The sequence below is a fragment of the Aptenodytes patagonicus genome, chromosome 3 (assembly GCF_965638725.1).
Source record: "Aptenodytes patagonicus chromosome 3, bAptPat1.pri.cur, whole genome shotgun sequence".
Taxonomy (NCBI): Eukaryota; Metazoa; Chordata; class Aves; order Sphenisciformes; family Spheniscidae; genus Aptenodytes; species Aptenodytes patagonicus.
The window spans coordinates 69928025-69955279 of record NC_134951.1 but is presented as its reverse complement, the minus strand read 5'-3'; the positions used below and the strand labels follow the sequence as shown (position 1 = coordinate 69955279).

At 37.7% G+C, this 27255-nt stretch overlaps 1 protein-coding gene across 7 annotated transcripts in view; it reads right to left on the bottom strand.

Moving 5' to 3' along the window:
- ADGRG6 (adhesion G protein-coupled receptor G6) overlaps positions 1-27255 on the bottom strand; it is a 112915-nt gene that overhangs the window by 20292 nt on the left and 65368 nt on the right. For all 7 annotated transcript variants that reach the window (XM_076333743.1, XM_076333742.1, XM_076333748.1 and 4 more), the window contains 11 exons: positions 25391-25476; positions 23949-24001; positions 23815-23868; positions 14396-14538; positions 13570-13684; positions 11454-11515; positions 9746-9953; positions 9095-9260; positions 5675-5815; positions 1260-1376; positions 168-213 (listed from right to left, as the gene is read on the bottom strand). In XM_076333743.1, the coding sequence (XP_076189858.1) occupies positions 168-213; positions 1260-1376; positions 5675-5815; positions 9095-9260; positions 9746-9953; positions 11454-11515; positions 13570-13684; positions 14396-14538; positions 23815-23868; positions 23949-24001; positions 25391-25476 (1191 nt within the window). The remainder of the gene's footprint in view (positions 1-167; positions 214-1259; positions 1377-5674; positions 5816-9094; positions 9261-9745; positions 9954-11453; positions 11516-13569; positions 13685-14395; positions 14539-23814; positions 23869-23948; positions 24002-25390; positions 25477-27255) is intronic.

The window sequence follows — 27255 nt, the reverse complement described above, 5'->3', positions numbered from 1 at the left end:
TAACATCTGCTGTTACAAGTGATCTTACTAACTAGAAATGATACAGTCTAAAGTTTTCACCTAATTCTGCAAGGACTGATTCAAAAAGAGCCAAGACTGTGACTGATTTTAAAACTTAGACACCTTTATTCCCCTCATAAAAGAAATGACAGTATTTTTAAACTTACCATTTTTATTCATATCCCAGAAGACACAGGTAGGCTTAGGATCTTCCTAAGAATACATTAAAAGTAGACCTTTTGTACCTCTTCAGACATGTATCTCATCAACATATACATTTACAACAGATGTTTTACTACATATCTTTTCACTCAATAAGCAGAAGAATAAATATTCGGATTGTTGAAATTTTGTCTAGTGTCAAATTAGTACTTACTCTGCTAGAAAGACAGATCTGCCCAGATTATAAAATCTAGAGCACTGTTCCTCTGCACTGTTCCTTTTCCACATCCTCAGAATAATGTTTTATTGTCTCACTAAAGTTATCCATGAGTATGATGTCTTTACAGAGTCTAAAGTGGAGGTTGTTTTATGTGACTTTAAAATAATCATTATAATGAAATGTAAGGTAAAGTTGATTGACTTTGAAAATTATGAACCAGGTTCTCATTACATAAACAATTTACTTAGGTATTGCATTTTAGTATCTTCTTTCTTAACTTCTCTAGTGCTATTATCTCTTTTCGAGTAGCTACTGACATGTCTGAGATCAGAGTCAAGCTCACGTTTTTTAACTGAAACAGAATGTGCTAAAAGGTTGCATTTGGTCTGTATTTCCCTAAATGAATTGTAGTCATCTTTTAACAACATGGTTCTGCCTATTCTTCCTTTGCTGAAAACCATATAACAACAAAGTAACATGGGGAACTATTAACAAAGCAATTCCCATTTGATCAAAGACTTTCTAAAATCATTCTAAAGTTCCAGTGTAATAAATCGTGTCCCTGGTCACTGGTCACGAACATGGTCATGAACAGAGGTTTTGCCTACAGTTATTGGCACAGAAATTGCCTCTGAGTGGCAGGATCAATAGTCTTTCAGATAAATGTTAGATCATGAACGGAGTAGGAATGTGTGAGGATGGGAGAGGTTATTTGGTTTTACTTTTTGCTTACTTGCTTTTGTTCTAGAGTTTTTATTTCCTTTTGAGTTTATGTTCTTACTCAAAATCCATCCAAATCAATCAGGCTATATGCTCAGCCTTTATTATTATATATAATCTACATTCCTGTTCCTCTGAATAATCAGTCCTGTCTTACCTGAATTTTGGTGTGCTTAATTGAAACCTTCACATAATCCTGAAGATCCTGAATAGTTATGTTTCCAATACTGCATGCCACCACAAAACTGGTCAAATTGGCAGGATTTTCTGCATCCTTTGAAAGATTCAGAAAAATATAATAAATGCTTACACAGCACATAACATAAAAGCCAGAGTACACAGTTTCATTTTTGCAGCGTGCCAGAATAAACAAGTTGTCAGCATTTCTACACTTTTGATCACGCAATATAAGAACATTATGTTTATAAAATCAAATTATGGGTTTGCCTCATGGAAGTTTCCCTGTTTTCCTTATAGACATAAACATATATAGGCACAATTATAGAGAGAGGTTAGAAGGCATAAATTTCCCTTTTAATCATTATGTCTGATGCCAACAAAATTGTAACTCAAACAATGTAGCAGATAACAACCCATGATACGATTAGCTCATTTCCCTAAACACGAATGAACTAGCTTACTTATTGTCGACACTATCCTTTTTAGTAGATGCAAAGTTTTTGAGAATAACCTGTTTTCTGTGTATAGTTGCTAAATCATCCTCCATCTTACAATGAATGACTAAGAAGTAGTAAACAAATTCAAAGCAATGTTACATACTGTAGGAGATAATATTTTCTGCAAGGTCTTATTTGATGGGGATTTAAATAGAAGACTGATGTTATCACTGAGCAATGCCATTTCTAACCTGCAGTCAAAAAGTACCAGGTTGAGAATTTTCCAAAAGAGAAATTTTCCTTGGAAACTGATGATTTATTAAAATGGAAGTGCTTTGGAAATACTACTTTCTTTTGATGAGCTTCCATTGAAACCTGCATAGTTACACGCCTGGTTGGCCTTATGGGAAGCTTATGGGGAGCTTGGTCACTGCCTGCAGCAGATCTTAGGTCAAATGTATTGCCACTCACTTTCCCTCCAAAAGTCTGGGCTGCCAAACTCCTGAACCGCCCTGATTCCTTCAGTCTAGGGGTTTTGTTAGCCTGATAAGATAGAATCATAGAATCATAGAATCATTAAGGTTGGAAAAGACCTCTAAAATCAGAGTCCAACCATCAACCCCACACCACCATGCCCACTAAACCATGTCCCTAAGTGCCGCATCTACACATCTTTTAAATAATTCCAGGGAGGGGGACTCCACCACTTCCCTGGGCAGCCTGTTCCAATGTTTCACCACTCTTTCAGTAAAGACGTTTTTCCTCACGTCCAATCTAAACCTCCCCTGGCACAACTTGAGGCCGTTTCCTCTTGTCCTATCGCTTGTTACTTGGGAGAAGAGACCGACACCCACCTCACTACAACCTCCTTTCAGGTAGCTGTAGAGAGCGATGAGGTCTCCCCTCAGCCTCCTTTTCTCCAGGCTAAACAACCCCAGTTCCCTCAGCCGCTCCTCAGAAGACTTGTTCTCCTGACCCTTCACCAGCTTCGTTGCCCTTCTCTGGACACGCTCTAACACCTCGATGTTCTTCTTGTAGTGAGGGGCCCAAAACCGAACACAGTATTCGAGGTGCGGCCTCACCAGTGCCGAGTACAGGGGCACGATCACTTCCCTACTCCTGCTGGCCACACTATTTCTGATACAGACCAGGAAATGTCAGGTATCAGCTCGGCACTGGGCTTATGAGATCCCACCACTCATGAGAGACAGAATAGCTTCAGCTATTAAGTGCACATTATCCTGAGAAGAGTATTTAGTTTCTTAAGAACCATATCCAAGAGTTTTCAAACACAGTATTTCAGATTATACTGGAGCTTTGTGACATAATTTCCTAAAAACTTAAAAATTGTGGAGGAATGAAAATGCATTTTTCTAGACAGTTCTTGAGCATTCAAACAAGAGAAAACCTCTTGGCTACCACCTAAATTTCAACACCTGACAAAGTCTATGAAAGCCTTTGGACAGACTGCTATGGGTTTCAGTGGATTCTGTCTCTAGCAGATAACAAAAACTAGAAATAAATATCAGATGGTCTCTTTAGGTAAGGCAATTTCATATATTCTTACTTGTCCTTAGAAAGGAATAGAAATAATGTGTGCATTAAAGTAAAATACAGATAACTGCTTATTTAGTTATAAGGCTGTGCTCAGCTAAAGTCAGGGGTAGGCTTTTAGCCAATAAAATATATAGAGGTACAAAGTAAAGCAATACTGAGGCTAGCGTCAATGACAGAAATCTGGTCTAGTCTAGAAAATCATTACAACTCACATATTTATCATATTTGCACATTATTTTCATGGCCTCGGAACTCATGAGGATGATCCTTCCAATCTAACTTTAGGCATACAAAAAGAAAATGTCTAGAATGGAAGTTTCTAGGGTTTCTTAACATAGTCACTGAAAGGAAACCGGCACATCCAGGGCATAATTCATCTTACCTATTCTATACATCTAGGTCGAATATGGGTTGCCTAACAACAAATGTCCATTTTAGAGGCTTTAAGGTATCCCGCCCAGTCTCCAGCTGCTACTGCAGATCTCACATCTCTTACAGGTTCGTTGTCACATCTGTCGGCCAGTAGTACCTTTGTACCTTGGGGTGCCTCAAATTCCACTATGCTCCTTTGTCTGGGGAACTGATGCCTACTCCTGCACTAGGATGACATGTCACACCTCAATGGTGTCCATTCTTTTCCATCAACTGGCTTTGAAGGCAACTTATGGACAACAGTTCAGGCATAGGTACGTACATTGAACACACCTGCCTTTGGTGAAATGAATCCCACCCTGAATAGCTTACATCAATTTTTCATATAGTCTTCTAAGTAATGTAACCACCAGATTTTAATGAATGACAAGATAAAATTTACTAGCGTTCCCTCAGTTGCCATAAAAAAACCGCTCCAGTACTGTAAAGTATGATGTTTCACTGCTTGTTGAATGCTTATAAGAAATACAGCTAATAGCGTTAGGATTTTTTTAACTGCAATTGGAATAAATATATTTATGAAATACTTTTATACTAATGGATAAAGTTATTAGGTTTGAGATGGCATGTGGATCAATTTATTTTTAGGCTTTACTTTTAGCCTTTATTTATTTATTTTTTTAGACTTTAATTTTAGACTTACTAAAATGTGAGTTTTACACATTTTTAATTAATTGTGTTGAACATGTCACCCGTGAATAGTTTGAAAAACACAAAAAAGAATGGAAGGAATTTTAGTTGCTAATATAGATGCAAAATTTCCTGGTTTTTGCCTTTCAATGTCTTATTAAGTATCCCTTAGAAACACGTGCTAGCACCATTAAAGGACACATTCTGACTTTATATGATTTTATGCCATCATCTGCATTCTTCTGGTTTCTTTATCAAATATATCCGTCCTGTTTTTCTCAAAAGCGGGCTTAAAATGAATACCATTTTAAATAGTTAAAGATACTTCGGGGTGTATTTCAGAAAGCAACTGAGGGTCATGGGTATTTTCTTGCCTAGATTATCTGAAGAATCTGGATACACTGCCAATAAAAACGATAATATAGGGACAATACAATACTACAGAGTTCTGCGGATGCACAAGAGCCAAAGGTCACTTGAAATACTAATGGGAAAACAAACTCAAGTCTTCTGAGGCTCAGTCTACAGTTCACTATGAAACAATGTTTCCTTCTTAATTAACTCATTTTTTTTCAAAATAGGTATGTTTTTGGTTGTTTTTTCCAAGCTGTGCACTCTTCCTAATTTTTTTGGCATCTACCGTGCAGGAACTATTTATAATTACCATGTGATGGAACCCAAAGGAGAAAAAATCAAATTGACCTGAGTCCCTTTAGTTTTCAGGTACAAGTATTGTTATCCTCATTCCATGTTAAAATAGGGTGTGCTTATGAGAACACATATATGAAAAGAAGAATAGTGTGTATAGAAAAAAAAGTTCTCTGGCTGATGACCATAAGCCCAGAGTTTCCAACTGAATATAAGTGGTCAGCTGGATATGAGTACCAACTAACTCTTTTAAGGAAAAGAGAAAGAAAGAGTACTTGGCACTGTTATAGGCCAAATTCCCTTCTGATAGAAAAGAACCTGGCTCCACTGAACATCAAGGACCTATATTAATGCTTTTTAACAGAAGTTATGCCCTTTAAGAGGCCTTGCTACTTTACTCTGATTATAAGCAGCTGGGATCCAGTTTTCCACAGAAAAGTTCCCTGAGAAAAAGTTTATCTCACATGTGACAGGAATTTGCAGTCAAATCACTGACTTTAATTCAACTTGGGCACTTTGGCTATTTTGTCACTCTCAACATAACACTGTCTCTAGTGCCTACATCTGCTATCACCTTCTCATTCCTACAACTCATGAGATGCTGTGAAATGATTACACTACAGAAAACTTTTAGCAGCTGCCTTTGACTCACCCAAACTGAAATGACATAAACCACATTAAAGTTTACCTGAAAAAGACCATTTTTATTGAAGAAAGTAAATTGAGCCCTGGATATAACTTCAAACTCATCTTGACTTAAATTCTTCAGTAAACTTGGCGGCAGAACAACAGAAGCAAAGGCATTTGTCTGATCCTTGTCAAAATCTATCTGTTAAATAAACAGAAGAACATGTTCAAACAAAACCCAAACCATCCATTGTCCAATCCAACCGGGTTCACACCCTTACACAAAGATATCTAAACATGGGACTAGAAACAATTAACACTAATATGACCTGTACCTATGTAAGAGTTGATGCAACAAATAAATAAAAAAAAGGCTTAGGAGGTTTTCCCACCCTTCCAGCATGAGATCAGCCTTCTGTTACAGGAAGGTATTAGACAAAACAAACAAACAAACAAACAAACTCACTCCTCCACTGCTATAATGATGATTTGGAAATAATGAGATGGCAATAATGGCAGTCATCATAATTTTCAGTAACCATCAAGATACTTTTCCTCATACCAATGTTGAGAACTGAAAAATATGCTCTGAATCCTTCTTTCTTGAGTTGTATTATTTGGCTTGATCTGCACATCTGAATTAATTCTCTTATGAGCTTTTCTAGTTTCTCTGTTACAGAAGGGTGTTTTAGAAATGATTAGTGTCACCTCTCTATATTTATCGTGCTATGTAGCACAAAAAAGACACTTTCTGCCATCAATATAAGCTTAATCTATACTGGCAACGTGTCAGACAGCTGAAAGCCCTCTATGGCACAGTGGTGTAACAAGTGAGCAGGAAATAAATGAGGATGCAAACTTGTATTTCATTAGCTACCAGGCAGCAATTCTATGACTGCATGCTTTCCCACCAGGGCATACTCAAGGTGTGCCACCCTACCTATCAAGGGAAGGGGAGCAAGCCATCTCACAGTGGCTCTATAGTGAAAGAATTCAAGAATTTTACTGTGAGATAAGGAAACTCACACTCCTGACTTCTCCAGAGGCAACTTGGTCATGTATTTATGCCTCTCATGATCAGTCGTATGATCCTAAAAGCACTATTAGCTAATAGAAAGTTAAAAGCCATAGGCTACTGATAGATTTATTTAACTTCCAAATTTTCACTGATTTACTGTGAATAACAGGCACCTTTGGAAATTACTAAGAAGTGGTTCATAGATATGAACCTGACAGGGCTAAATGTAGTTGAATAAAAGGTTTTCAAAGGATAATTCTGCCACGTTAAACAGAAAGTGTGTGTGTGATAAAGATGTCCCATTAGGTATTGTCTGCAAACAGAGTGGAAAAGGCTTCTATAAAGAAGTATGGATATATTACAGGAACAATTTAATAATATGAATCACCAAAAGCTAACTTAGTCAAAGGTTTGGCAAGAAACATAAAGACACAGGGGACTGAAATAGAATCTTTCCAAATTGCCATGGATACATTTGCTTGATATCTACTTTAAGAAAAAAATACGAAATAAAATCTGGAAACATTCTGACATACAGCTTGAAGAGCTTAATGCTCCCTGATGAGCCTGGGATAGATCATCACATCACTGGTGAAAAACTTGGACTTCCACAAGGGTATATCCTACCAGCAGGGATAGCAAGTATCTTTCCTGATAGGCATGGAAAATATTAATGGTGACCACAGCCGCTGCAGACTTTTCTGGTAGGAAGGATGCTAAGAATTCTCAATCAGCTGTTGGAAATGTAAAAGTCTGAGAACAAACTCATGTTCCAATAGGAACATTATAAATAATTTGACGGAGTTTGGATTTTATCATTATTTAGACAGTGCTATAATAAATGATTCCAGGGCAAGAAAATTCCTGGATGTCCTCAAGCCACAGATGGTAATTCTTATTATACATGCGAACATCCCAAACCTGACTTCAGAATTTTTCCTTTCCTCTTTCCATAAATACAGAATGAAATCTGGAGGAGAAACGTTCCTTTGATTACAATCAAAGAACAATCAGCTACTGAGCTTCATTAATAAGAGAGCTAAACAAAAGTAGATTCATAATCACCAAAAATGTCTAATAAAATTGATTCAAAGAAATTTTAGCCAAAAAGTCTATGAATATAAATATGTGAAAACTCAATTACATTAAATCCATTTGTATTGATTTAAACCAGCATTTGAGTTTTGATCCAAAGTCCATATACACAGCATGTAAAAGGCCTACAGCCTATTATATTACTACTACTTTTTATAGCACTGTCTTCATTACTGTTTTTGATTTTTACAGTACATAGTACTTTATAAAATGATCAAACATTTATTATGATTGTTGTTTTGCCAATTTGCAGTGGGAATTAATTTGGTTCCATAAGATGCTTATACTCTAGTGATTAGTCTTTAACCGTTTTCATAATGCCATTTTTGTTTGGATTCAGATTTGGTTCCTCTGGCCCAAACAACAGTAGGTTTTTTAATTTTTCTGTTTAATCTTTTCTGTGTGTTTCTCCAAGTAAGGCTCACTGTATTTGAATGGTTAGACTCCTAGGAAACTAAGATTACATTACTTCTGTCATAGACTTCTTACATAACTGAAAAAAATACATCGTACTACATTTTTAAAAGCATTTAGGTGCCATAAGATGCAGACAGGCACATACTGAAGTTTAAAAATTCTAGGCACCTCATTGCTACTGATTTCAGCAGAACCTTTGGAATATCCCAATAGGTGCTCATGTGCATCTCAAATGCTATTTCATAGCTTTTAGATGTCTGAGCTTTTCTATATGTGAAAAAAGAAGAAAAAATATTTTTGAGGTGATGACAAATATCTTAACTATAACAGCCTGTCTAGATACTGAAGCACTGGAGAGCATTCTGCATTTTGAGTGATCTGTGTTTCTTTTATTTTTCATGTCTAGGCTGGTCAAGCTCCACATGAATGTCTTGAACTGCCTCGGACATCCCAAATGGCACAAACCTATCAACCTGTGTGTGGACAACTGGATCAGCCTTAGATCTCTGTTAGCAGCAGGTGTTTAAACTATACTGGAAGGTTGAAGACCTATTGTATCTGCATAAATCTACATGTAGATATCTAAATTTATGTGTCTTACTCTGAAGCTGAAATGCATCAATGGAGTTGTTAGCTAGTGTACAACAGGTAATACAGCAGACTGTTAAAGATTATTTTCCCTTTTCATTAGTAAAAAAAAAAACTAAAAAGGATAAAGTCTGTTCTGGATTTGTAAGCAAATTACTTTTCATCCATATGGAACATGTGAGTTTATCGAGGTTTCCTGTCACTCAAGGAAATACTACATTAATCTGTTTGGATGATTGCAGGAAAAAGGAAATAGAAAGTAGGGGAGAACTAGGAGCTGTAAGTGGTTTTGTAAGAACCACAGTAAACACACTTGGAACAACACACACATTTCACGTTCAAATACAACGGCTTGTTCCATACCTGGAAATCAGATGCATTATTCTGTGGACTGACACTGAAAGAACCGCCTTTGAATGAAGTTGAGTTCATAGCAGACACTCCAAGTGCGAGGTTTCGTGTTGAAATACTCATGGATGGTCCAGTGAACTGGATCTTTAAAGCCAAGGCATCAATAGTTTTTAGAGCTCTAAAAACAGAAATAAAATTATTCTAAAAACTGAATTAAAAAAAAAAAAACTATGCTCTGTATGCTCTCTGCATTTAAGATGATCCTCTTATTATTGACTATGTTTCTATCACCCATCTGTGTATTCACAAGGAGACTATCAGGTTGTAAATTTATGCATCTCTGTTGAAAACAAAAGCTTTTGATTGACAGAAACTATCTGACTACATATCACTAGTCCTGAAATAATTTTCCAACAGTACTTAGATCTATGCTGTGTCACGTATCAGGAGACTTCTTCTCCATCCAACTACTTCATCTTTGTCATGCACATTAATTTTAGTACAAGAAGAAATATTTGTATATCTAATTTGGAAAATTCTTTTTGATGGAAATCAGAAAAGTTTGACTTTTGTACTGCAATTATTTGTCTATATATGGAAGGATGAATCCTTCCACCTTGCAGGTTGCTCTCAAAAGCTTGTCTCCAATGCAGAAATACTTACTCTGAAGATGATGCTGCCAATACACTGTCTGAACTTGTTAGAATATTGGAAAAAATTGTCACCACGGTAGAGCCCAGAGATTCATCAATTTCTTCATCATTCACAATTTTTTTGAGCTTCTGCACAACATCATTTACTTTGTCTGAGGTTAGCTGCTGCCCTTCACCGGTGAGATTCAGAAGCTGATTGGCTATATCAGCTGCATTTTCTGTAAGTGTACATGTAAAATGAAGTAAAAAGAGAAAATAATTCATATCAGTCCTGAAGTAATTCAGAAATACAAATTTTTATTCTCATTGTTGAAAGCTAGAGCATGTTCTGTGGTACTTGTAATAAGCATAGGATTTTTTCATTTTATCAAATTTTTAATTTTACGAAAACGTATATAGAACCTGCTGATTATTTTATAACTGTCTTCATTGGCTGTGTCTTTCTTTTCCTTAATTTGATTTGACCTTGTAAATCAGAACTATTATTGAAAGGGCTGATTGAAAGAAAGAAAGGGGAAGTAAGAAATAAAAAGCATATTTTTCCTCTCTTTTTCTCCTTATGCTATCCCTTTTTTTTCACTGGGAAAACCAGTTTCACTCTTGAAGTGAAACAAATGCATCCAAAGTCACTATTACTGACAAAATATTCACTCTTTTAAGCTTTGGGGAGAAAGCCTGACCCCATTGTAAATGTTTCAGTTCCTTCAGAGGATTGTACTCTTACTTGGAGGGTTGGCAAGCGCAACACACAAGCAAATTTCATGAGAAGAATCTTCCTGGTAAGGAAAGTTTGATAGTATGTCCAATGGCAAAACGTTAGTGTAAATCATATGTTAAACTGTAAGCTTGATGCCAGCTGGATAGAAAAATAATGTAAACACTAGCATTTTACAATATCAAAATATTTGAGGTTTATTGGAATTTGCAAATAAGATTTTGAAAGAAGATCAGCCTTCTTTAGTCTGCAACTGGCTGTGGTTTTTTAATGTTGTGTTTTATAATATAGCTTTTGCTACATTTACTGTAGAATGTTAATTTTACATGAAATGCTGTTTTCATATAGCCTGACTGCAAGTACGCAATCAACTAAGTTAGGAACCCAGGCTCCCTAGGACCTCTCTATCAGTGGAGAAAGAAAAAGAGGCTTCCCCAAGAAAGCAATTCAGAACAGGCACTTACTGTAGGTGCTCTGAATTACTTACGACAGTATCATTCTCTTCACTAGCTCTGGCACTAAAAAAAGGGGCCATAAAATTGTTGTCTATTTATTTTATTACTCCTCTAAGGCCAGAATGACATCAAGGGGTATTTTGCAAACGGAGAATAAATCTGAAAATGTCTGATTGTAAGCCCAGTGAAGAGAGTGGGAGTCTTTCCACTGGCACCTACAGATACTGGAAACATTTAAAAATTTGTCTGAACCTGAATATCAAATTGAGGCAAGCTACCACCTGCCTCTATTCTTGCTTAAATTACCTGAAGAGTTTGATTTATTTCATTAATTGGTACGCAGAGCTTTTCATGAGTGGGCTGAATTCAACTTGATGCACTTCCCCAGAGTTCAAATATTTACTTTGCACTGGTTTTTTAGAAAGATTTTAAACGACTTAGCATAAAGCTGGAAGATATTCTTCCTTAATGTAACTTCCTTATAGTAAGCAGTAACCAAGGTCTACAAAACTATTCCTTTAGCCAAAGACCAATATCAATGTACCCACCTGTGCAATTTCTAAGATCAGGCTGGCCCCAGTATGATGTATAATTCTGCAGACCCAAATAGCTAAAGAGGAAAAATGACAAAATTCACATGAAATACAGTAGCAAAATTATGTAAAAGTTTCATAATTCTTTTGTAGGTGTCACAGTGGTCCACTCTTCTCAATTCACAATATTCCTAGCAACATGGCCCCTAGTGAAATGAAATATGTATGCCTGACAGTGGAAATATGTGATCAATTAAGTGACAGTGCTGAAAGAAACCCTAGTTCTTTTGGACAAATTCCCAGCTGATTCCTATACCGATTTGATAAACCGCATCAGTGGAAATTCTGGCCTTGTATTTCAGGAAAGACCCAAATGTTGACACAAACAATAGTGTCATAATAGGCCACTATTATGGCCTAATCAGATGCTATTTCTATAATTTCCCTTTGATATAAACGGCTTTGATCAAGTCAATAGCAAGCCGTAATACCTTTCAGAAGAACACGCACAGGAGCTATGTGGAGATATAAACTTATGCCACTCATGAAAACTAGGGCAGGTCACCATCAGATCCAGGTCCAAGGTGAGGGGCAGACAGAAAGATTTTTTTTTTTTCCAAACCACTTTTTTTAAAAAGCCTTACCATAGCAAAATACCCAGATATGGCTCCAAAATTAAACACATTTTTTCCTCAGTTTTCTTTAAAGACAATCATGTTATCACAGCATGGCAAAGGCAGGATGGAGAATGGGAAAGTTATCCTTTCACTCAGCACGATAGAATAAAGTTACTCCTCAGTTGATCACCTTTATTATAACAGCACACTAGCAGGTAACCTTCTACTGTGGGATGCACAGGACTAGAAGAGACCGTTAGAAGAGCTTCCTCTTCTCCCAAAACACACCCCACCTGTGCTCCATATTGGCAAAAGCTAGTGGAGGCAGAGGCAAGGAAAGCATAGCACAGTGCAGAACACAGTAATTTTTTTTATGAGAAGTGCTGTACATGGACAATCAACGGTATTGTGTAGACCACAAATGAACAATAAAGATAAGCAATACTGGGGCAGCAAAGGCCAGAAGCCTTAATTTTTAATGATTCTGAGGCTCTGACATAAAAACAGTTTGACTTCTGCACTACTCACTCTACAACAAAAGTTGGTCAATCAGAATCCAGCAGTTCTTGTACAAGATTAAGAGGCTGAGGAAGTGAGTTTGTTAAATATAATGCTGGTTTCTTTCCTGTTTGGCACAGAACCTCACAGCTGATTCATATCCATGTTGCCATATTGTTTTCAAAAAGGAAAAGATCTGGTCTTCTCAGAACATGTTCCAGATGCAACGTGGGTGGATAAGACTACTGTATGGCATTTAATGGTGATCATCCTAAATACTGAAGAAATTAATTAATATTGCACCATCGTAGCCATGTTCAAGGCACTCAAAGGAGATCAAAGCCATATTGTTCTGGTAATATATCAAAGGAAGTAATAATATTCCCATTTTACAAATGGGAAATAGAGATACAGTGTCTAAATCTTTTGTAGATGTTCACAAAGAAAGCATACATTAGGGAAAATTTATCCTAAACCTTAAAAACTCAAGTTCAAATCTTTAAGCATAAGATTATCCCCGCCTTCAATTATGACTAACTACTGGCAAAATGCTTGTTTCACAGAATTTCTTTTACTTTCCCTTAACAAGATGAGAGGTTCTGAATTAAACCAAATACACATCTCATCTTCAGACAATTTTGTTGAGAATTTCTTATACAAGTCAGATAGTAGTAGCAGAGTGCTAGCAAATGTGAAACTTTGGTTTTGGTAACATAAACATCATGATTTGAAGAAAGCAGTTTCATTCTGTAAGAAGATGCTATTTTTATAGTCACTTTGAACATGTATTAATTGTGGGCCTCAATATGCCCTACAGAAGTGGTAGATGAGCTTTTTTTTCATACCAATAAAGTACATACTCTTACTGCACACACACGTAATCTCTCACAGTATAGAAATCACCTTCCTGAAATACAATACCAGCCAATGGCAACCATAATGGAGGATACAGTTTAACTATCTAAACAGAAAGTTGCATTTGAAGCTCTCAGCTTCTCAGATATTTGAACGCCTACCAGGTTCTTGATGCAGTCTGAACTGAGCTCCCATGGCATAATGTGATGTTGGTCACAGTCGGTCTGGTATCTGGCCAAAAATAGTTTGGAGGGTTTTCTTCAGCTAAACATTTTTCTGTAAAAATAACAATATATCAGTGTTAATGGCAAATTTCTTCATTTAATTATCTTCCATTTCTTGTCCTCAGCTCATCAACCAGTCTACAGCACAAAGCTGTCTTCAAATGAAATGCTTGATTGTTGTCTATAGAGTAGTGGCAATGGAGGGGTGCACAACAGGGGACAACATATAGTGCTGCTGCTCAAGGGAAAGGATTGAATGTGCATGCTGCATCCACTTGTGCGCCACCAGCCCCCACCTCCTCCCTCCCAAGGGAAGGGGAATCTCTGACTGGAAGACGTTGAATGGGAAAAGATGAGAGCTAAAAGGAGATTGATTAAGGGCAGCAGCTGGCAGGAGCACAAACAACAAGGTTGAGGAGTGGGCAGGGAGGGGCTTGGAGGTCCAAAATGTCTCATTATAGCTCTGGCTGTAAATCATACTTCTTTATCCTCAAACTGCCAGAGGAGCTGTCAGGAACTGTCCCAGCCTCTTTGAACCAAACAGCAAAACACTGACTAATGCAATCTGGACAACTGTGTTTGTGTTAAAAGAGATATCTTGAGCACAGGTCTGACATTTGTGGAACAGTGAAGCTTATAGGGACAATTTAAAATCTGAAACAGTCATACAGTTTGGAAATGTGTGATTATTTTAACACAGAACATGCTTATTTATGGACAAGCAAACAAAATCTGTTGTGTAACAAAGCCGAAAACTACTTACCCACTGGATCAACATCAACAGTATGAAGCTTATAACCTCCTTCCATGGTCCCATTATTATTTATGAGCTTCTGTCGGATGTCTTCCTCTTCTAAATCGATGTTGTTGGTAGAATTATAAACCAGAAGAGCCAAAACCCCAAAACTGCAAGGAAAATCATCTTAGTGTTTGAGTGAGAAGAGCAGAGGCCAAATGTGTGGAAATAAAAATATCTGACAAACTCTGGTTTTCTGAGTATGGAACAGTGTCACTAAGACAATGTTGCTCCTTATCTGTAAATTTTTATTTTTTGACAAGAAAGTATGGTTGGGAAATTTCATCCTCTAGTTACCATTAAAGAAGCATCTCATCAAAAGAGCTAAGAAATGTTTTCAGAAGATTCAGGTTATTTTAAAAGATATTAAAAGATGAAAGCGTAAAGTTCTGAGTTCTAAATGGGCCCTAATTAAATTTAAAAATCTGGTTCCTGATGGCTTAGGAATTTAAGAGCTAATTCATCCCACCTTACAAAACTTGTCACGATGGGACAAGTCATCCTCCAGAGGGTCTACCTCTCCACTGACTGCAGAGATTAGAAGATTAATGAAGAACAGATGCCCAACATTTAAATGTCTACATTTTGATGGAGTGAAAAACACCCTGACACACTTCTGAAACTTTTAGTCCTAATTAGGAAAGTTTAGTTGCTCAGATGAGTAACTCAAGTTTGAGCAGTAATATCTGTTTTGTACTGTAGCCCACTGCTACTTTCTTGGTCATAAGAAGTAGTTCAAAGTGCCCAAGTCTCTCTCCTGTGAGAGAAATAAAACAGTCCCCACCCTTGTCCAAAAACATAGCTTTTCTGGAAGGGAAATAATGAACAGAAAAGCAGTTCTAGCAAGATACAGGAAAGAAGCCCATAGTGGAAGGCTCAAAAATTTCCTCCTGGGACACAGAGAACACATGTTGGAGAAGAGAATATGTCGGTACCCAAGAGCGTTGCTTGGCTCTGGCTAGTAGGAGGTGACGCCACTGAAGCATGGAACATTGGATCTCCATGAGAGCCAAAATGTGGAAAAAAGAAAAAAGCAAGCTTGCTTTGGGCTGTCTTCATCACAGCCTTGCCCTTGGATACCCAGCAGCCTGAGTAAAGACAGACCTTCGCGGTGTGTGAGCAGTCCCTGGCAGCCTGGGAAGTGGCAGCACTGCCAGCACACATACGGTGAGCAGGGCACACACCGAACTGAGCTGCTTTCACTGGGGGCCCCCAGTGCAAGGAAGCAGCAGTGAGCTAAAGGGTCTTGCCGTCTACTTGAAGAAGAGTAGGAGGAAAAATCTGTAGGGGCGCTGTATGGGAGAGTGCTAGTAGGGTTTTCAGGTACCCCTGACAGACCAGGGCTTCATTTCAAAAAATCTTCCAGAAAGACATCCCCACGATGACAGCTCAGAGTTGCACTTTCCAGAGGTGCCTAGTCTGGTACAGTACAAAACTACAGCTTAGTGTACAGATGTTGCTCTTAGATGGCAAATTTAACCCTCTTTCTGTTAGACATCATTCTGAAAACTGAATAACTCTCATTAGTGAAATGGCATTTAAAGAGCTGGCATTAGAAAACAACCTCTCAGACTAGGAAAAAATAAAAAAAGAAAAGCAAAGCCCAAACCTCATAAAGAAATCACAAATGTGAACTAAATACTTCACACATTTCACTGTTGTAGATGTAAAGAAATATGTAAATAAACATACATGGTCCCTGGTTGGTGGGAGTTTTGGTTGGGTTTTTTTTTGTTGAACACCAGTACACTTTTCTTTTTTCTCACCATATCCGCTGTTTTACTGGTAGCATGTTGCTGGAGAAGAAGATAAAAATGTGACTACCTGATGGCTTGGCTTGTTTTTTCCCCAGTGGATGTACTTTAGCAGAGAAATTCCAGTTACCCCTGGCCAGGGGGTCACTCCTGCCCTGCTCCCAGAGATACTGAGTTCCTCCTAACATTCCTTTGGTCTCTGTGGAGTGTTTAACATATGGCAATAGCCTCAGTAGGGTGGATGTGCATTAGCAGGCTTTTGCTGTATACCTCAGATATATTACGAGGCACAAGTTTATTATGGCATTTATTTTTAGCAGAAGCATGGAAATTGCCTACAGGATTGCCAATTCCTTCAGCCCTCCAGTACTTCAGCCCCAGAGTCTCCTGGCACTTAACCATCTTTCCTAAAAGATTCTGGCTTCACTCATCTATTCCCTTTACTTCAGAAGAGGAAAACTTAATATACTGATGCCACTCCCTACCTCAGCACTTTGGCTGCAAAACAGAAGTCATAAGTGAACAGTTACTGCTACTACTATGGTGCCTATTGCAGGACTCCCAACTAATAAAAATGATATTTAGTACCCATAACCGTGCAGAGGGATAATGGCAACAAAACAGAAAGGATGATGATAGATGAGGTAGAACTGGTTACAGTTATCTTGAATAATTATAGAGAAAAGTATTGATTATGAAGCACTGATAAAAATAATCTGTTAAACCACTTTATTTGTTTTCTGAGAAACTCTTAGAGCACAAGTCATGTATACTGTGTAATAAGAGCCTGTTCCATATTATGATGAAAACAATGTCTATAAACTTTTCAGAATGACTCATGCTAGCTTCCCAAAGTAAATAAATACCTTTTAACTTGACAGCTGACGCAATATGAAGCTGAGTGTTTCCTTCCACTTTTGTCACACTCAGATCCCAGAAAGAAAACATTTTAATGGTGAAGAACAAAATTCTCGATTTGGGAAAAAGTAGGCCTACACTCAAATAAATGGCAACACTGCCATGCTCTGCTGGTGTCACCGCATTTGCTACATCCAACCTTATATCTTTTATTGTGTGCCATATAAAAGCAGATAGATTCTCGCAGCAGTAATCAATTACAAATTACACATCACCTACAGTAACCTGTACTGCTAGTACTACTGCTGTCAATATGAAAAAATGGACTGCAGTGTAGGCAAACACAAGGGGGATAAGTATTTATGCCTCTCTTCTCTTTGACTGAAATGGTGACAGCTGGAGCAAGCAGGAAAGCAGGGGAAGACCGGCGTCTATCGCACTTTGTCCTGGTCCGTTAAGCTAAGCTGGCTCAGAGAGAGGAGTTTATGAAGCTGCATCCTCATCAGAGGCACAGGAGGTGGTGGGGGCGCCTGCGCTGCCATGGCGCGTACCACAAAGCCTGCTTTCTTCTCCGGCAGCGTGACTCAGAGCTATTCCAGGACAGTGTGCCTACACACGGGCTGTGGTCTCACTGCTACACGATGCGAGGAGCCTGAAGGAAGGATTAACAAACCATGCGAACCGTGCACCACAGACTGTCTCATACCTGAAGATATGTGGTTGATAATTAGCAATGCATATTTCTCCTCTCGTTTCAGTTGTACTAGACAGGCTGAACTAATACTGAATGATTGTGGTTGCCAAACTGTTTAAAAAAATCACTATTAATTTCTTTTGTAGTTAATGTTACTTGATTTAAACTATATAAAGAATCATTTTTAAAGCACCTAAGTACTCAGGGAATCTGAATTTCCACTAAAAGTCACTGGGAATTTCATTCCTAACTACCCTGGCATATTTAAAAAAGTTTTAAGATGTCAGCATTAAATTCTTTACCAATCTTGCTGTTATGTTGGCTTTGAAGATAAGCAGCGATGGGTAGCTATAACTCAAGACTGGCAGCACAGGTAGGCCCACATAGTCACCTGTAAACACTGCTAACTTCTTCACATTAACTGGACAGACAAAAAAAGAGCTGACTATTGCATAAGTCACCCAGTGAAGATGTAATACGAACAGCAGACAAATTGTTAGAAAACACGCAGAATGAGACAGAAAGAAATATGAAAGTAGAGGGAAATTAAAAGCATTCCACAAAAGCATTTGAGTTGTGGATAAACTTTTGCTTGAGGTGATTTTGACTTTGATACCATTAAAATGTTCAGAGCAGAGAGCAAAAAAATAGGACTGGGCATAATAGAGACATTCAAAGTAATACCAAGGACAAAGAGGTTCCTTTCTCAGCAGAAGGTGACGTTATAGAAAAAATATAAAACCTGAGACTTCAGGACACAAAACTAAAAATTGCAGCTACTTTTTTGACTACTAAAAATAAAAGCATCCTAAGCCTTCCTTTTAAGTTAATGGCCATTGTATCAGAACAGTGCTGTGAGCAGCACGGTCATGCCTCTGTGCCTGTCCTTGTGTCTCCAGGCCTTGCTCCTCCTTGAAGATCTGGTGTGGGAATACAAACAACTATGGCTTTTCAACAGAAAGTACTTATAATACATGATGATTTGGTATGAAGACTATTCGTTATCAGAGAATGTAGCAGAAAGGCAAAACAGAAAGGGCTGGAATCCCTCACATTTCAACAGCTGGTCTTCGCTGAAATGAGTTTTTGGTTACGCTTGAACAATGTTCCAAAACAACAAAGAAAACCCCCATTTCCCAGTACATCACTCCTAAAAATGGCATCTAACAATGTCAGGCTTACACGAAATCCAGTTAGTCAGTGGAAAGACAAAGGAAGTCATCGGAAGCTTCAGCAGGAGACTAAGAAGGGATCATGCTTCAGTCACTCGGGAGGAATACCCAAATTCCTCCATCTGTGATGAAGGCTTTCTTTACAGGTCATGGACACAAGATGCCAGCAGGGCACTGTGGAGAAACCTGCTGATTTCTGCTTGGCTCTTTGTTGGTCAGTTTTTCAAGCAGAAATATTACACATAATGTACACATTATGTGGCATTTTAAAATGTTGCTCAGCACTGGTCAAGGCTGTCCCTTACTGCCTTCGGTAACACTGAAGTTGAAGTCGGGAGGAGCAGAGGTGGGCCAGGTCCAAGTTGTTCCTAAAACCTCACCAGTAGAATCCAGGAAAATTTTTAAAATAGGAATAGGCATCACAGTTGTGTTCATTTATAACAAGAATAGCATCACTATTTCATAATGAATAATTTGAAGTAATCTACAAAGAATGCAAAAGCCTAATACTTTACTTAGTGAAGATACTTAGGACTATAAAACCAAAATTATGCTGCTTTGATGTTGCTAACTCCTGTCTAAAACTACTACACAATCTAATTAGCTTAAGTTTTATCCAAGTGCATTAAACTTTCCATTAAGCAACAGAGCACCCAAGAACACAGCATGCAGGAGCCTGAATCTGCCTCACTGACACTGGTGGCAAAACACCCACGGACTTCAGAAAATCAGGACTAGGCATGGGCAGCTCTGGTTTCCTGCTTTCCTCTATTTTCACTCCTAAGAGAAGGGATTTCTGTTTAAGTTTAGTGGTCTTTACAGAGATTGCTCCCACTGTGGTTTTTAATTTGGATGAGTTGTTTAACAGTACTAACATTGATGTTGTTTCACATAGTAGAAGCAATTGAACACAGGAAATAGGCCAAAATTATGACAATCAAGGAGTGGAAGTTGGAGCAAGCATAATCTTATTTGTACGTTAAGTGGAGAAAAGGTTATAAATTACTTGGGGCCTGAATTCTCAAAATTGCTTGCAAAATAAAAGAAGAAAGGAGTAGCAGGGGAGCTGAGCTGCTTAATAAAGACCAATTCCCCTACCGAGGCAGCCCTATATAGTCATCTGACAAGACCTAGGATCAGTAGGACCCTTCTGAGAAAAGCAGCAGCAGTCATAGAAAGTTTTGACAAAGCTGCAGAGTCATAAAAGGCAAAGAATTAATGAAAGAAACAAACACATTTATAATTTATCTACATAAAATCCACAAATAGGCTTCACTTTCAAAGGTTTGTGCAAAATAATGGGGGACGAAGAAACAGCTATGTCCATAGCCCATTCTGAACTCCTGTCTACTTCATTTTGAACAGCTGCCCTCTCATTAAGAGATGGAAACAGCATGACCAGAGGAAAAAATTAAACACAGACACAAAGTCAAGTATAGCTGTGATAAAATTCTGTCTATTAAAGTAGTTAATAATCTAACAAAGTATTAGCTTGATCTAACAAAGTATTAGCTTGATATACTGCTGTCATCCAGAGATCTCACAGTATTAGAGGTGCTGATAATAACATGCACTTTTGGACTTGGTATTCTGCTTGTCTCTCATCACCATATATATAAACACATAATAAGCACAGTGTACTTTGGATTTCTGCAGCTCATAGAACACAGCAATGAAAGAATAACAATCCACTTCCATATTTTTGTTTTGTTTTGCTCTTCTCCAGAATGCAGTACAGTTTAAAATATTTATTTGGAAAACATCTATTTTTAACGTGCCAAAAAAAGCCAGCTTCCTACCTCCCACTTCCAGCTTCTATTTCTTCTCTGAATCATTCTCTCTAACGATTCTTCCTCTTTCACTTGCAAGAAGACTAGGTGGGGAGACCAATAACAGAGGTTCCTTGATAGGGTAGCAGTGTGGTAAATAAGGGTTGAAGCAAAGCAAAATGCACAGAAAAGGTTGGGAAAGGTTGTTTTATTGTTTGGGTTTTTTTTAACTGTCGTATAAAATACTAATCCAAAAGGGGAGGAAAAAAGATGCCATCTGAATGATAAGAATATGAATTCATGTAAAGAGAAGGAAAACTTCTCAAAGCGCAACTTAAAGAATTATGATAGCGCCTTAGAAATAGGAAGGCTATGATCTTGTAGAAAATTCAGAAAAGAGAGATCAGGTTTAGTGAGGTAGAGTAAGACTAACATGTTCACTTCTGTAAAAGATAAAGTTAAGGCCATGATACTTACGGGTTAGGTCTTAAATTTTAACTGTGGAGCGAAATTCTGTTCAGATGAACGTGAAGGTAAATAGAATAAGTACTTAAAAACTGAGGCAAATAGTGGAATGTCTAAAACTGCAACAGACTTATTCTTGACTATCCAAAATGGAGAAACAAGAAAATCTTTGGACAACTATTCACAGAAATAATTTATAGGAATATTGAATTAATAGAAACTGTATGAAATCACACTGCGAGCAAGTTACATACAAGAACTCAACCATAACATTTCTGTGGATCACTTGAGTAGTGAGAAATTAACATTACTTCCATCAGGGATTAAAAACTTCCAACCTGTAACCTGCTAATTTTTTATACCCCAAAATGTTACTCTGGTGTTTTGTAGGATTTCCTTAGAATCCTATCCAGGACAAATCCAAGAAAGTGAAAAACCTAACAAAGTATCTTGAAAACAATGGTCAGGAAGTAGCAGAAAAAAAAGTTTGCTTTCTGGATCTTCAGAAATTCAACAGATCTTTTCCTCGCAAAATCTAGAAACAGCTCTGTGAACCTCAAAGAACTGGAAACCTGGTGACTAAACCCAGGAACACTGAAGACTACTGGGAAGTTGATCCTTCTTTTGTTTCAGAAGGGAAGCAATGTACAACGATAGACATGTACTCAGAAGACCTAAAGCTGGGAGAACACCAACTTTTCCCAAATGTTTCTCCTGTAAGAGGTAAATGATGCATGAAAATATATGCAAGACATGAAAAATACGTGAAAAAAACAGCAAAAACCCTAGTGTATATACATTTCTATATATGTATATGTGTATATACAATGTGTAAAAGTGTAACTTTTGTTAGTCACATATTATGTAGCTCAATTAAATTTTTAATTATCCCTGTGTTACCCTAACCGGGTTGCTAGGTTGGGCAGAGTCTTGACTTCTCTTTTTTTTCTTTTCTAAGAAAACTTGCACAGCATAACAATCCTGATTATTTGGAGAACAGTAACATTTTGTGTGACATGATTAGCATTTATACTAAATTATTCAGAATTATGACAAAATGCCATTTGGCCTTGACAAGGCCAAAAAGACTAGTTTCTCATTAGACCAGGCCTCCCTTGAAAAACTTTATGACATATTACGAACATGTAATTCCACTGCCTCTGAAATTACACATGATGAGCAAAGTAAATAGGAACGGGGTTACTTCCCCATAACAGTGATACATTATTAGAAGTAATTTAGTGCCATATTCATTGTATGTCAGAAAGGGAGGGAAAGGAAAGGGAAAGGGAAAGGGAAAAGGAAAGGGAAAGGGAATTACTACAATAATTTCTCCCTCTTCACCTCCTTTTTTTTATAGACCAGGAAGAAGAAACAAAATCCAGAGGACAGGACGGTGGGAAGGTGAGACGAGAAATCATCAGGTGTGCAGTCTAGGAGAGAACAGATGCTGACAAGCTGGGCTGCTAGCCTCGTAAAAGATGCAGGAATAAGGATGGGGAAAGCTTTACATTCCTCAGCAGTCTTGGATTGTTGGTAAGACCTGAGGCATGGTCTCCACTTAAAAGGTTTTGCTGGCATAACCGTATCATTTAGAAGTGTGAAAAAAAATGCCACCCACATCACTACACCCTACCGTAAAAGTAGGTCAAGCAGCAAAATAGCCCATTCAGAGACTGGGTTTACACTATACCAGTTAAACGGTTTTGCTAATAAAAGCTGTCTTTCTGCTGTGGGTGTGTGGGAAGGAGATAGTACCTTTTACGAATCTTTTCATGTCTTGGTAAACTCTGTAGAAAACTGGAAGCATCAGTAACTACTTCCTGATGGTAAATTGGGAATACTGGGCTATCTCTGAAATTAAAAAGCCCAGCTGTTATCATGGCAGTTCTCAAGAGTCAGCAGTTAAAGTCCCTTCCTATGGGACTTTTGCCTACACTGCAAACAGATACATCCCATACTCACTTGTTGCCCCTTCCTCGCAAGACTAATTAAGTTTTGGTTTCCTCTCCTTAATTTAGTCCTAAGATTCACTACCTCCCCATATATCCCTCAGAAATCAGTCTGCTGCTTTCAAAGAAATCCCCCAAGGCCCAATTTTCAGGGGGTGTGACCCATCTAACTTTCTTTGGCTGCCTTTGAGGCCGTCCCAACTCCAGTGCCTCCAAGCCCAGCAGAAGTCAGGAAATGAGAGCATATGGTAAATAGTTTAACTCACACTAGTTTGGCTTTCAATTCTAGCATGATTTTTCAGTGTTTTGCATCTAGTAAGATGTCTGTTAACTCAAAAGGCTCTGGTTCAAGAGAATAAATGCACTGACAATGGACAGATACTAGTGTACCAAAGCTTGCTGCTGAAGAAACCTGGGTGTGCCATACCACGCATATATGATATGTCTATCCAGTTTTGTGACAGATGAAACCTGAGCTCTGAAAAAATGATCTGTTAAGGTTTAGAGCTCAGTAGGTTTAAACCAAAACAAACACGATAACCAGTATTAGGTTTCTGAGCACATCCAGAGCACTCAGCTCGCCAGCAATCATATATTTACAGACTGGCAGCACATGCCCAATAATAGACAATTAATCCAATAATAGACAATAACGCCTGTTGTAAAGTCACTTGTAATAGCAGCCACTGCCTCTACCAAGAAAATGTCTTTAAAAATGTTACCTTTTAATACTTCTTTTTTCTCTTCCTCCCTCTTTTATGGAGCCAGGGTGGATGCTATAAAAGAAATAAACATTAATTAGGGTGGGCTAATTCTCAAAAGGAACATAGCATAAACACCTTCCCCCTTCATTTACCTGATATTGACCACATACACAGTGTAATTCCAGTTCTGGAAAGTACGGTTTAGCTGAAAAACAGGAAGACATTGATCACATGAATGGTGAAGTGTTAATGGGGCTCTTTGTTGCTTAAGACAGAGTTAGAATTTCACCCTTCTCCCTGTTGAGAAATCCCCTTCAGTTTTTCAAAGCCAAGAGAACACTCTCCCATTTCAGTGAGGTGATTGTTATATTAGATGTACAACTGGCAGTGAGAGATGTGGGCTTTTTTACCGACAGAAGGAAATCTCTAGAAGGTCATGACACAGTGTATAGGTGACTGCACAGGATGCTGAACCTTCCCTTTTCTCCCTCTCTTCTTCATCTTAAATTCTCAGAAACACTTTGATTAGAAAAGATTTACTGATAAAACTACAGGGTCAATTTTCACCTAAAGGTCTACTGCCTTATGATGATCTTTTTTTCACACCTTTGTACTATTTATTCTGAGTGGGGAATGGCTGCTCAGTTTTTCCCTTGGGAGACACTTTTGCATACTCTGCTAGGGCCAAGTGACACCTTTCTAGATTCTTTGGCTCAGGCACCTACGTACTTTGCCTGGCTACTGCTGCTAAGAGAACAACCTGGGCAGGTGTGGATGGCTGCATTTCTGGTTTGTGGATGACTATAGATGGTTTCTCTTCCTTAGCTTCTGAAAGATGAAAGCCTCCAGGTTTATTAAAAGAAAAATAAAGAATAATTGCCGTATATTTATGACATCATATTTTCATGTAAGTAGTTGGTATAGAGACTACTTACAGATTGTGTGAGTGCCACTACGTGAACTGTCAAAAAGGACAGAGAATATCTGTATTCAGACAGGAGAAACTTTCAGAGGCAGGAACTTCAAGAATCCTCCACCCGGAGGGCCCAGGAAGGAGCTTATGTCTGCTAAAATGGGCTGAAAAACCAGCGGCTACTAGAAACCCCAACAACTGACCTATGGCAGAAGACTTCTGAAGTAGAGAACATTAGGGTAAATTGGAAAAGTGTATTGCCTCACACAAATGAACACTGCCTGTTTTTTTATTATTTCTATCACAATATAGCTTCAAAACCACATTAGTATTTGGGGAGAAAAATTTTGCTCTATATATAGTGATGTTGGAACTTAGACATCTACCTCTTTCAGTGGACAGTTCTGATTTCTCCATACTTTCCAAAATCTCAACTAGTATCTACATTTCTTAAGAAGCTGGCTGGTATGGCGGAGACATTTCAAAATTTTATCCATAGTGCCTAACAGCCCCAGCTAGACCTGACTTCATTACTGTGCAAATCAATAATAGAAAGATCTTCAGAGAACACATAATTTAAGAATTTATTTGGTATTGTCTCTTTTTTTTCCTTTTCAGATTGATAACATCAATGGGGCAGATTCATATATGTAATCACACAGGAAAGAAAACTTAACTTACCCATTCTGCAACCACATCATGTACTTTCGACACTGAGTTGGAGTTGGAACTAGAGATAGTTATAGATATCCTGTAGAATAGCCCACCTGTCCATTAAAAACAGCATTACAATGTTAGAAACAGAGCAAATTTACTTTTTTAATAATGAGACTTTAGTTTCATGATGAATATAAAGATTGGGCTGAACCCCAGATACAAGGACACCTCCAGCTCTTGTTGGCATTATACAAGTTTGGAGTGAACAAGCCCTGCAGGCTTGGGCCCATTCTCACTAGTCCTGTCGAATTAGACAAGAATTCCCTCCCCCTCCATATTTTTAGAGACACTTGAAATGTGACATGGAAACTCACAAACAGTGTACATATAAATAGTATTTTGCATGTGCCTTTAATGTGGTGTGTAAAAGCAAGATCATGAAAGTGTCATGAATTTAAAAAATATTCATAATTACTGAAGTCTGTAACACAGATAAATTCTGCTCTCATATTGTTATAATCCAGAATTCAACCACTGCAGATTAGACTTAAAACTTTGTGAGAGCAGGTAAAGCTCATCAACTGAAAGTAAGAAGATAACTGAGGACACAATCAGGTGGGAGAAGGGATATCCAGCTCCTGTTTTCACAGCACAGTCCTTGCTCTCAGGCCTGGCGATGGCCAGATAGTAGAAGAACCCACATTAGCTTTACAAAACCGGCAGCTGAACAAACCATCTTTCAGTCACAAAATGTGTAACACTTGGCTTGGAGCAGTTTCATATTCAGTAAAATTGTTTTGAAATGGCACCAGGTAAATATAAATTCTCTTTAAGCTCATGAGTTGGTAGGCAGCATTACAAGATTTCACATCTAATAAATAACATCAAATCATCTCATAGTTATGTTCTGTGTTAAAAGTTTATACTTTCCACAAGTCAAATTTTTTTCATTAAGCTACTAAAAATCCTGTATGCTCCGGTTGGATAAAATTTCCCAGGATGTGGGGGAGGTTTAAGAGCTTCTGGATCAATTCACTTGCATGTATGCGCACATGTGGCATTGCTTGGTTCAGGGCTGTTACCAAATGAAGTTGTGGGTCTTGATCACAGATACATGTATTTATATAAATCTTATGTAAATCTTACAGAGACACTACGTAGGACAGAACAGGACATGACAACAATTACACAGAAATCCCTTTCTGTCTCTTGATTGTAAAGGAACTGCTCTATCTTTCTCAGTCTAAATAAAAGACCTTTTATTCTAGTTATGTACATGTGGAACAAATTCCATCATTTTACAACTTCATAGATAATCATTTTACAAGACCTTGAAATAAAAGTACGTGAAAAAAAATTTGAAGTGAGTATTTTCCAATTTAATTGTGCATATTGGTTACTATCCTATTCATGAGCTGGCTTGAGTATTGTTCTTTCTTCTCATTATGGAATTGATCATATAGGATCACTGAGATTAGTATGAAAATTCCTCTGCAATAAAATACTAAAGAATCGATTTCTTGCAGGAAGATGGTTTACCAGTCACCTTCTTTGGTAAGCTGTGATTAAATTTTAGATATGAGTAGAATGAACTTGCTTGCTTTTTGATTCATTGTCTTTTTTTCCTCCCTTAACTCAGCAGACACACAAATTTGGTGTGCAGTTGAATCTGAAAATGTATTTTAGTTTCTTATTATTACTGTGATAGTTTTAAATAAAAAAAGAGAAAAATTAAGTCTTTGGAAGTAGAAAATTGGACTTTGGGCAAGTTGAAAACACTTGCAAGACTTGGATCTCATTTATATGTATATATCTGTATATACATATATTCATTTTTATATGTATAATGTACCTTTTATATGTGCTATACAGATACACACATACAGAAA